The 12,420-nt window shown below is 41.0% G+C and overlaps 1 protein-coding gene across 1 annotated transcript; it reads left to right on the top strand.

The window, feature by feature from the left end:
• The first annotated feature begins 2,307 nt into the window (after positions 1-2,307).
• On the top strand, positions 2,308-10,631 carry ap2s1 (adaptor related protein complex 2 subunit sigma 1). Its single transcript, XM_080459454.1, has 5 exons — positions 2,308-2,476; positions 3,026-3,175; positions 3,960-4,073; positions 6,392-6,451; positions 8,559-10,631. The coding sequence occupies exons 1-5, from the start codon at positions 2,474-2,476 to the stop codon at positions 8,658-8,660; spliced, it is 429 nt and encodes a 142-aa protein (XP_080315580.1). The 5' UTR covers positions 2,308-2,473; the 3' UTR covers positions 8,661-10,631.
• The last annotated feature ends 1,789 nt before the right edge of the window (positions 10,632-12,420 follow it).

Here is a 12,420-nt window from a genome sequence, read left to right as displayed (position 1 = left end):
GGCTAATTCAACATGTCTACAGTGTTGCACATCACAACTGCCTGCAATAACAGCTCAAACAGATGTTTAGTATCTTGCAGTGGGACCCTCACTTGAAATTCTCTCTCTCTCCCCCTCTCTCCCTCACTCTCTCGCTCTCTCTCTCACTCTGATAGTCCTCCCCTGAACTTCCTAAAACATGCAATTGCAATCTGCTAATCTAAACTCTGTGTGATATGAAAACAAATATTCCATGTGGCAGTAAAGCCCGGTTTATTGTTTTGACTCGAATTTGGCACTTTAGAGGACATGTAAGACTGAAACACTACACCCAAGGCATCATGTTTAAAGCTTGTCTGTTAAACTACAGACATGACAAATGTTATTTGAGTATTCAATCTCACGGACGGAGGGACAGCAAACAGAAGAAACAATCATTTGTGAAGGAAAAAAAGAGTAACAGAACCTCTAAATGAGAAGTTTAATAGCCTTGTTCAAATTGCGCTATGTGTGCCATGACAGTTTGAAATGTGACCCAGCATTAAACGCTCAGTTAAGGGTTCAAGGTGCAGTGTCCTCTGTTTGAATAAGTCCACATGCTTCTGTCCAATCACTGTGTTCCCAGCAATATTTGCATGGCCTCAATCACACAGACCAAGATTAGCAGAGGTCAGAGTTTCTGCTGAATAATCTGCCTCTGTTTTACATCCCTTTCTCCCATCCCTCCTGATCTAAACATCCAAATTGTGATGGCCATTACTGTGTGCGCTAATTAACTCTCTCGCTATAAGTTTTTTCAGAGTTGTGTTTTCATCACTCAAACATCAAAACTTAGCTGCAAGCATTATAAATTGGAACAAAATGCCACACTTCTTGTTTACTTGTGGCTTTGTTTACCCCTTAATTTAATTTTTCCTCCATTCCACCTCAACTCTTTGTGCATTTGCAGTTGAAATATTTCTGGATCCCAAAGGCAAGCGCATTCCTGCACTCACAGTTGTGCAATTCCTGACAATCACAGTCCCCCCCCCCTGTTGTCCAACCCCCCTCTGACTCCCTAAACGTCCAGATTGCTTAAAGGCAAGCTGTCCAAGCTGCCTGGGCAATGTTCTGCGGTGAACTGGCTGCTCAGCCAGACCAGTAAACAAACACTGAGGCCTGACTCGGCAGAAAACATCCACAAATAATGTAACCCCAAGAGAAAATACACATATATTGCAATCTTTTCATTCTGAAATAGAAATAATGCTGAGGTGTGTTTTAAATGTGGAAAACTAATGCAGTTATGTGGTGGCTGCAAACCAGGGGTGTCAAACATGAGGCCCATGGGACAAAACTGGCTCACCAGAGGCTGGAATCCGGCCCATGAAGCCACTAAACAAATTGTAAAAATGGCAAAGAGCAATCAATTTTAACAGTTTTCTTAAGAGTAGGAGACACAAAGCCTGATAAGTAAACAAACAAAGAAACAAACAAATAAATAAATAATGCTACACTGAGACCCAAGCTGAGCTATCGGAGATAGCTGGCATGAACACTTACTGCTTTATTGTTGGCAAATTAGCCAAAAACATGCATGCAAAAGGCTGCAAAATGCAACAATTATAGATGTTTTTTGACATCTTACTATATTTTGCATAATCGAAATTGACTTTAGATGATATTGCAGTGAGTTTTGGTGCTCATTGTTTGGATTAAGAAGAAATATCCAACATATAGGCCGTTGACAGCAAAAACAAAACAAAACAAAAAAAAAATGAGAGTGTAATTTTTAAGGTTGTTATGGCTCCATTTCACCAGTCCGACCCATTCAAGATGAAATTGTGCTGTATGTGGCCTCTGAACTAAAATGACTTCGACAACCCAACAAATCATGAAAGTATGGAAGAATATTAGGGCCACTCATGAGACAAAAAAAAAGATTGTAGGTAGAATTTTAAAAAAAGCATGCACTTCGAGAAAATAATAGAAATGTCAAGAATACACTATTGGAAAAAAATTTGAAATTTTGACTTTTTTCTCTCATGTATCTCATGTAAATACTCTTCCATACAAAAATTTGTCTAAAATTAAGAAAAAAATCTAAGTAAACAAGGTACGTTACATCTTGTCCTTTTATTATTAAAAAAAAAAAGACATTACCATGGCGATAAGAAATGCTTTAGTAAAAAAAAAAAAAAAAAAAAAAACAACTACAAAAACCAGCAGGCATTATCCTTCTGCTTCTCATGTGATCTGTAAAGTACGACAAATCTGAGGCGCTACTGGGTATTGTAGTTTTGAGAAGAGCGCCAACTCTTTGGAAGCTTGCTTCAAGGACTACATTTCCCATCATGCCAAGGGATCAGCTCAGTTTTGCACTTCCTGATAGCTTGTGGAAGATAGCGGACGAGCGGTCGAAAAAAAATACCGATGCATTAACGTAAAACTATTACATATCTGCCCAGGAACACTTTATTGTGGAGTCTTTTAGGTCCGTGTTCAAGAGACGAAAATGGTAAGTGTGTCATAAATCACTAATGTCCCGTTTTCTTCTTATGATAGCAGGGGGTTGCCGCTAGCTGGTTAGCATCTGAGATTCAGATCTTCATTCGGTCGATGAAACGTTCGCCGCTGCTTAGCCAAAGATTAGGAGTCACGATGTTAAGATGTAAACGGAATGACTACTATTCAGCTATAGTCAATGTTTCAGACTTTTCCTAGTTTTCGTACAATAATGTCAATTTGAATGGGTGTGGTTGGGCTGAAGCTGTCTTCCCAGTAGATTGGCAACACCATCATTCAAACTACAGTGAATTGGAGATAAGAAATAGTTCATGACATGATGTTATTGTGACTTTTAATACTGTTGGAGAAGTATATGGCTGAATTATAAATCCTAGAGAGGATCATCTTATAAAGTTGTAACTTGCATTTATGAAGTCTATGTCCAAAATATTGTCTGTCCCAATTAAAGGACAATTATGTTAATGCATTATTTGTGTTTACTTGTTCTGTTTGTTTTTTTTGTGTTTGTTTTGTCTCCCCCCCCTTTGAAACCACACAGATCCGCTTCATCCTCATTCAGAATCGAGCAGGGAAGACACGATTGGCCAAGTGGTACATGCAGTTTGATGATGATGAAAAGCAGAAGCTGATTGAGGAGGTGCATGCTGTGGTCACTGTCAGGGATGCCAAGCACACCAACTTTGTGGAGGTATGTGATCGCCGTGTATCAATACTCTATACCTGCACGCATGTAGGATATTTCAATATGCCCCACTCATGCTACTTTTTATGTAATATGTGAAACCTCTCTGTTTTTTAGAGATGGAGAGACATTCAAGTAGATTTTCTCTATTTTATTACATTATGGAAAGACATATTGATTCCTTCCTAAACTACTGGCCCAAGTCATTTTTGATCACAATGATCTGTTTTGACCGGACTCCCTCTGGATGATGCTGGCCGTGTCTGGTAGAATAGCCGACATCATTGCTTGAACATGTGCTGTTTCATCCAAATGGCATAAGGTGACTTAGGCAGTTTTTTAAAACTTAAATCACATTACAATGTGACTTTCAAATATCAAATATTCAGTGTTTTGTTGTGTTTTTGTGTTTTTTGATAAACAACACTTCAGCCATCATCACAAATACCTGAGTGTGTTGTGGTTGAAGATTCATGGTTACATTATTCATGCAGCATTTTAACCGTTGCAATATGCTGGTAAATATTTTTCAACCCAAGTTTTTTTTCATCAAATTGCTTAATAATTAGCAGCTTTTCAACTAATAGGCGACTGACTAGGAAGAAAACTTCTTTTAGAGACAAAACTACTTCCTAGACTACTGATTAGTATTATGTATTTTGCTTAAGAGTTATTTGAAATACACTGGGAGTGTTTCATCTTCAAGCTTGGGAACTTGGTAAAGCTCGGTAAAGCTGCTGTTATTGTCATAATAAGCTGCTAAGAGGCTTTGTATGTTTTGTTCTCACAGTTCAGGAACTTCAAGATCATCTACCGGCGTTATGCTGGCCTGTACTTCTGTATCTGCGTGGACGTGACTGATAATAATCTGGCATACCTCGAGGGAATCCACAACTTCGTAGAGGTAACTCAAAACACTCCACACATGATTCATCGACGGAGTCAATGCTAATGATTCTGTTCTCTTGGTCTGATTGTTCTCAGGAATGTCCTGAACGATTTTACCAGTTATCTTCTTGTTTTTGTGGCTCTTTATTGTGAAACCTGCAGCCTTCATGGGAAGTTACATTCAGAGACATTATCTACAGCGACTACATTATTTAACAACGGTGTCTAACCCCAAGTGATCAGTGTCACATTAGTTGTGTCCTGCCCGGATCGGGAAGTATTACATTGGATAACAATAAGTCCAACTTCTACCATTTAGCGACTCGCTGTATTTCAGGAGGAATGTCGGAACACACTGAGATAAGTTTCCATAGAGTTGCATCTGTTATCCAGTCTGGAGTGAATCATTGTTGACTGGCAGGATTGTTAGATATTGCTTTGTCAAGTGGCACTGGAAATAAGCCCTCGGCCATAATGAGGAGCAAATTGATCACTCATTATAAACTGGGCTTCAGAGCAGCGAACTGCACGAGCAATTCAGAAGCACAATGACGGCTCGTTCATTTTCGAGTTGCTGTAAACATTTTTAGTCTTGGAACTAAAGGGGAAGTGATTTGCTCTGCCGTCCTTGTGAGGTCCTTTCAGATATTTCAACATCTCTACCAGAGAAATATAATGAAGTGATTGAAAGAAGTTTTTATATACCTTCAAAGTTTAATTCATTTTAGATTAGTGAGCCAGTAGAAGAGTAAACTGTTAGCTTAATAACAACTCTGAATGTTTTCCTTTGTTACTGTTCAAAATTGTTTCTTTACATTTATAAAAAGTCTTCATTTAGATTAATGAAATATAGTTTTGCCCAAACTTGGACAAGTTGAAATTTAATATATTGCAGATTTAAAAAAATAAATCTCCTGATACAGTGAAATGTACACAAATCATGTTCTCCATTAGTTTGTATTCTTTGTTTATATTTTATTGAATCCAAAATCGCTTTTAGCAACTTGGCTTTGAGCTTCGTTTGGCAAATATGCTCTAAGATATGAAGTCCAACAGTGTCGGCTGCAGTGTTTATCCGCCCTGAGAAGCAATCGGCTTTTGCCAACGTCGGCCTGAAGACAATTTCAGCAGCCTATACCATACATGTTTTAACAAAGGTTTGAACAAATTCATCCTTCGGCCTTTATGCTAATGCTACTTGGCGAGTAAAACCAACATCAAGACTTGTGTATATCAGAGAAATAATGTTTTTGGACTAAATCAATGCTGATTAAATTAATATTAGAGTGCTGCATGATTTGTAACATACTTTAGTGTAATGTGACTCATATTGGTGGGTGAGTCAAACACATTTAGCAATGTGTTGTTGATCATTTAGAACAGGAGTGGCTCTTTTCAGTTCAGTGGCCACATGCAGTCCAGTTCCATCTTGAGTGGGTCTGGTGAAATACTGGCATAATAACATTTGATTTTAAACGTATTGTTTGTTGTGGTGTAGACTATATGTCTGGGGGGGGGGGATTATTGAATATTATTAGAAACTGGGACGGCTGCAAAGTTTAGAAACGGATATCAGTGAGGAAATCCGTTTCAGAATGTGTTTCTTTGAAGACAATAGTTTGTTGTGACATTTTAAAGTGATTCATGCATTATTCGGTCTAATCAGCTTGAATGTGTCTCTTAGTCTGTTTAATAGCTGTTTAACATTTTGGCTCTTTCTGTCGTCGTATTCAGTTTTAAACCAAACGGAGTGGAGCGGTTAAAGTCCTATCTCGTGTTTGTTATGGGGCGAAGACAAACAGTCCATTTTCTGTCGGAGCCCTCAGGAGTGAAGGTCATCTGAAATAATGTTTGACTACGTGCGTTTCTCCAACATACTGGTGTGCACAGTGTCAGGACAACAGTATGTTGGGAGAAACGCCGCCGCTCTCATGCCGGGGTAACCCGAGCTGAACTGCTCCCGCCGGAACTGGTTTTTAACACTCACCGTAGCAAATTGTGAACACCGGGTCAGTAATTCTGCGATTGTGGACAACACCGCATCGCCGCTTTAAAAGGATCGCTCATTAGAGTGAGATGAAACAAGGAGCACATTAACTTTAAATTGGTGTGTTGTTCATGGGCGTCCTCGTAGTAGCGATTCATTCATTACAAGGTTGTTAAGCTGATTCGACGCCGGCTGTAGCGCCGTATTATTTCTTCACTAACGCACCGCATTAACACACAGTTATGTCGGTATTCCTCACTGAACTCAATTATGTGGTTATCGCCTTGCTGCTATCTGATTGAATAAAGAAACTTAGAGTTTCCTTTTCTCCCTCTCTTTCCTGCCAGGTGCTGAATGAGTATTTCCACAATGTGTGCGAATTGGATCTCGTATTCAACTTCTACAAGGTGAGGACTTTGAGAGATTACGTTTTTCCTTTTAATCCTCTCGTGTTCTGGTAATTTCAAAAAATAGTTACAAAGAGCCGGTATTAAGGTCTCTTCCATTACCGTGCCATGGCAACAGAGATGATATTCACAACCTGAGTTTTTCATTGACATTCATCTAAATCACTTCGGCGGCGCTTGGATTTCTGGTTTTTCATTGATGGAAATGCTAAGAAACCAATATGTCTGAGCTCCCTTCCCCCACCTGCTGCTCGCGCTCTCGCTAATTACCCAAGGCGTCTGAACATCCACCCACACGCTTAACTTTAACGAAGCACCACCCACGATTTACCACCTCATGACCAGAAGCCGAGGAGAAAAACAAGAGGGAAAAAAAAAAAGAAACACCTCACGACCTGAGTCACCTCCTTCTCTCAGGTGTGTTGCAACTCAAACTGAATCACTTTATGTTTGTCAGGTTAATCGTTGTGCCTTTAGTCATCCAGAGGTTTATTTTTTAACATGAACATTGTTTGACTTGAATGCAGGCTAAGTGATGATCCGTCTGTAGTGTGGGAGGATGAGCCCCCCCCCCCCCCAAAAAAAAAGAAACATCTCTAACCATCTCCAGGTTAACACACAAGCTTTACAGCTAATGACACAGATCACCACAATCTTCCAAAAATAAAAAATCTAAATTCCAGCTGCATTTTTCTGTAAAAGCCTAAAAAAAAGAAAAAAATGAAGCCACATTCATCAACACCAATTCTTTTTCTGTGAAAGTCTTCATCACCAGCTGAATGAGCAGACGATGAGGCTGCTGTGTTAGATGGATTTTGAGTCGGGGTAATGGCCAGAGCGGCAGGACGAGTGGAGCAGCAGGAGCTGGAAGACTTTTTCTGTTTGTCTCCACAAGATGCCTTCAGGGACGGTGCGAGCAGAGGTCACCAGTGTTTTGCAAGTGATAAATGCCTGGTAGCGCAGGAAATGACAGCATTTATGACCGTGAAACATAAGAAAAAGACTCGCTATATAAACATTTGGTGAACAAAATGATCAGATTGCGGATTCATTTAGCATCCAGCTCCTAAAGCAGCTCTTAGTGTGGACCAGAGTTGTAATTTCCACTACATTGTAGTTTTGGGACGCTCCAAAAAGCCTTTACCAACTGTTTCCATGACGACACGAGCGGTTATGTCAAGTCTTCCTCTTCTGCATCATCATTTCCTGTTTTCTTAATTTTCTTTTATATATTCTTCTCCAGTTTTTTTTTTTTTTTTGATTTTATGGGCACCAGCATATCCATGAATGTTCTTCCAAGTTGTTATTAGATGTGTCTTTACAGACGTTTTCCACCAAAAATCAGCGAGGCAATAAAATCTGGCTTTAGCTCCGGGTTCGGCCGCAGTTCTTCTTCTTCACCATGTCAATCATACGTGACGAGGCATGGGAATTGATAAGATTTTAAAGATTACGATTACGTTTTTCAGTTCTGCATAACGAATCGGTTCGTTATGTCATTTTGGGGGGGGGGGGGGGGATCTGCACTTCTCTGCAGTGTTAACAGCAGGACAGAGGTGGTTGCTGCCGCTGGGTGGAGATTCACTCCGGAGCCGATGGAAAAGTCAACATTCATTCAAAGTTCTTGCTGCTGTGTGCAGATGTTTCTACATATTGGTCGTATTTCCTCCCTTTGATGAAATACCCACTTTGCATGGATTGCGTCAGCTTTGCAACGTGTGTGGGCTCTTCATTCGCGGCAGCTGGAATTGATGACGGAATCGTTTGTAAAATTGGCAAATGATGCCAAGTAATTGAAACGGTGGGAACTGGTTCTCAACTAGAACCTGTTCTCAACCTCCATAACGTATTTAAATGCGTCAGGAGCATAGAAAGAAAAAGCGAGAACAGTCAGACCTGCTGGAAGGTGGCGACCACCTGCTGCGGCGACGGAACTCCATGACCAGTACTCACCGACGCTCGGCTCAACAGACTAAACGGTAAATGTTCAGTATGTCGGACAGCCGGGACGCAGCAGGTCGTGTCGTGTTCAAGGTCAAATCGCGTCTCGTTTGAAACCCGTGGGTGCAGAGTGTGATCGCCCTTCCGCCCTCTGTCTTGTCTGAAGGTGTACACGGTGGTGGACGAGATGTTCCTGGCGGGCGAGATCAGGGAGACCAGTCAGACCAAGGTCCTCAAACAGCTCCTCATGCTGCAGTCGCTGGAGTAGAAGAAGAAGAAGAACCATCGACCTGCTGCCCTGGCGCCCAAACCCGACCCGCTCCTCCTTTCTATCACTCTGGAAAAGACCGCCGTCGTTCTCCTGCCTCCACAGAGCCAACAATCCCCGAGAACTTCACAAGTTCTGTTCATAGGGGAACATTGAGAAGAAATATTGTTTACATATAGATATATATGTTTAATCGCCTCAACGTTGTGTGTTTTGAATGATCCCTATACTTGTACTGCTAAGGGTGTCATCTCGTTCTGAAGTGAACACAGTGCATTTCAAAGTGTTTCAACATTTCATCCACAGCCTGAGTTCGTTTCTATCCTGTTCTCTCTCCCCCAAAGCCAGAGGCCGCAGAACTTAGTTATGTCCCGTATTAACCAGTTAGTCATTGCATTTATATCTGTGCAGTGTGGAAGCCAGTGAGACACTGCTGTCCCCCCCCCCCCCCCCCCCCCACCACCACCTCTCAGTAACCTCAACACTTATTTAATGGCACTACTGTAACCAACAAGCACCATAAAAAGGCCGCCTGCGCTCACAACCGCCTCGCAGCTCTTTTTCTGTAAATCCACACGTGAAGGAATCCATCATGGCTGCCGTGTGTCGTCTGTCTGAACGAGCAACCTCCAAGTAGAAAGCCCTTCTGAGCAATCGACCCGGCGCAGCGGGTTCATAATTGAATGGAGTGCACGTCGAGTGTCACTCTTGACGCCGTTTCAGACGTCTTCAGTCGTGCAGGTGATGTCAGATCAGGCGGTCTGGATGTTGGAATGATTCTCATCGCATTTCAAATAAATGCCGACCGCTGGACGAGACTGGTCATGTCAAGCGGTGCTCTGTTGGTCGCTCTTAAACACTTCAAACCAGTCCCACGAAACCCGACCTGGACATGGAAAGTATATTTTACGTGAAGCAGTGCAGTTTGCTCTGAGTAGTGTACGCAAACAGTGTATTTTGTGTTGAATATTGTGAAATGAACACATTTGTTACAGAAAGACTGGTTGTTGGTACATTCCTCTCATATTGCATAGAATCCAGAACATTTTGAAATTCCTCTCACGGATTCATTAAACTGAACACGTTCCTCACCAGACACTTAAATCTGAACCACATCCAGTCACAAAGGTGGTTTCACATGTTCTTGTTGAACTTTTGTATTTTTTTTTTTTTTTTTTTTTTAATTGATTGGCCAATAGTGAAACTTGTACTTCCCTTCTCGTCCACCTGTGAGCTTGTTGATGGAAGATGTGTGTTACTGTCTCAGTTTCAGCGACCTGCATCCATACGTCCCATTTTGTGTAAATAAAACAGATGAAGTGAGTTTCTCCATGACTGATCATTCATTTTTAAGATCTCAGATATGTTTCCTTTTCTCTCTCTTCTCTGCTTCTGTGCGTGACAACGCCATTGACACACTTACAAGTGTGCAAACTCTGCACAGAAAGGCCCGATAGGGGTGTTCAGCATGCGGCCCTGGAGCCACAGACGGCCCTTTACTCCTTTTGTAGAGGCTCCCTGAAGCTTTCAGGGAATTATACCGAAATAAACATTTTTATCTTGTTTTATTTACACACTAGTCAATTTTCAAAATGACTTATCTCTTCGATTAGAAAAAAGAAAGGCTAAATAACCAAAATGGGGGAACAAAAACCTGAAAAATGGGAGAGAAAAAAGAAAACCAAGCAAAGCTGCTTGGAAAAGAGATAAAGTTGTTAAAATGTCCTTCCCTACTTCCTGTGGCCACGCGACTATAACTCCTCCCTAATAAAGTAAATAGTGTTGCTGTGTTTTGGTTAGTTTTATCCTCTCTCGGCTCTTATGAGTCACCATTAAGCCCTTATTAATATTAAAATGTATTCTTTAATTTTTACCCTGTCTTAATTGATATTCAACTTTCTTTCTATTTATGCTGTGTGGAGCAATGTTTTCAAGGAAGTTCTGCCTGAGATTAATAAAGTATTTCTAGTCTATTTCATTCAATTCTATAATGTCAAAATTGGAGAAAGCTGGAAAAGGATGAAACTGCTATAAGACGGGTCCAAAAACAGCTGAAAATGTCATTAAATGTTTAGCATCGTAAATTGTTCTTGAGATTTCATCAATGCTGCACGAGACACAGTTTTAGTTTCATAACTACTGAATACCTTACTTTTTTTTTTTTTTTTTAAAGCTGTGTCTCCTCATTTTAAATGTTAAACATATTTTGTGGCTCCAGGTAAATTTAATTGGACCCAAAATCACAAAAATGACTCTTTTGGTCAGGAAGGTCACAGACTCCTGGCCTGGACTCAGCAGACACATCAGCGCTCACCATAGCACCACCATGTGGCCCAAACCAGTTCTTCGTTACTTTTAGACAGGTAAACGAATGAAATCAGGACTAGTGCATTTTTAGTGAAGTATCTGTTACTCCCATCAAAGATTCCTTCAAATCCTGATTTTTCTGTCCAGTACTTTAGCACCATCTAGTGGTATAACTACCCACAGTAAATTATACAATATGGTTATGAGGTCATCCTGACCAGGATCGATAAATCAGTCAATATATCCACTTCAGCTACATTAAACCTCTTTAGCCGTTACTCCATCGACCCACGAGCATAAATCCAGACAATTGGACAGGGAGGGCGTTTAGTCTTCATCACACGAGCCCTCTGATATCCTAACCTCAACCTGACTGCCTTTCAAACAGTCGACTGGAGAAGAATAGTACAGGAGGCCATTGAATCACAGAGATGGATTTCATTGTTAAATTTCTGGCTGTGAGGCAGGCGCATGTGCTCATGCTGATTACACTCGTTCACACAGGAAAGAGAGAGAGAGACACTGACATTCACTGATATTCACAATGTGATGTGCTTTTTTTTTTTTTTTACCGTCTTTGACCTAAAAACTGAACATACAGTCTAAAGGAGACGTGAAAGATATCAACTGAAAAACAACCAGTTTACTGGGAATTGCATAATCATTACAATCAATGAGCAACACTCACCCTCATTAGACAAATCTTATTTACAGGTTACTTGAGATGTACAGTAGTATTTAGGTTGATTATATAACATTAGTTACTAAGCAACAACTGAGCTGGATTGCATTCGTGACTCGTGATTGAATTCGGCGCGGGAGAGGCGAGGGCGTGATGATCGTATGGCTATCGTGATGATTTGCGTATCAATGAACGGCACAAGTACGACAAACAAGCTCACTTTTGAGTATTTCACCATTTACACAACTCGATATCTGGATATAGAAACGGACTTCAAACCATCTGGTGACAGCAGGAACACGGGAGGGGGTCAAATCTCAGTTGCTATTTAGTAAGAAATGATCCGATAAAATCTTTATTACAGTTCAAGTAAAATAAAATGTACAATTCTGGAGTTACAGCATATAAACAAAACAAAAACAAATGAAAATCCAAAAGTAAAAGTGCACTTGCAGAGGGAGACAAACTTATCACACGATGCAAAGATTTTATGGACGCGACACGTTGAGACCGTCCGTGTGTGGATTATCTCTGACCAGCTGGTGTCCACTGTGCTGGCTTCACTCGAGCTGAAACACACTCGGCTTGTTGGGGAGGACATTTGCTCGCAGCTGAGGACTGAGACACGGGGGGGGGGGCTTCAGGCAGTTTAGATTTGGTCTCCTGTCGGCCGGGGCGCTACAACCTGCGCTCAATGATTCAGACAGCAGCAGTGTCGTTTGACTACACAGAGTTTGGGACGTTTCTCAATTAGCTTTCACTCTCTGGTTT

The sequence above is a fragment of the Lipophrys pholis genome, assembly GCF_963383615.2.
Source record: "Lipophrys pholis genome assembly, chromosome: 3".
Lineage (NCBI taxonomy): Eukaryota > Metazoa > Chordata > Actinopteri > Blenniiformes > Blenniidae > Lipophrys > Lipophrys pholis.
Note: the sequence above shows the minus strand (reverse complement) of the source record. Positions and strands in the feature narration are given on the sequence as shown.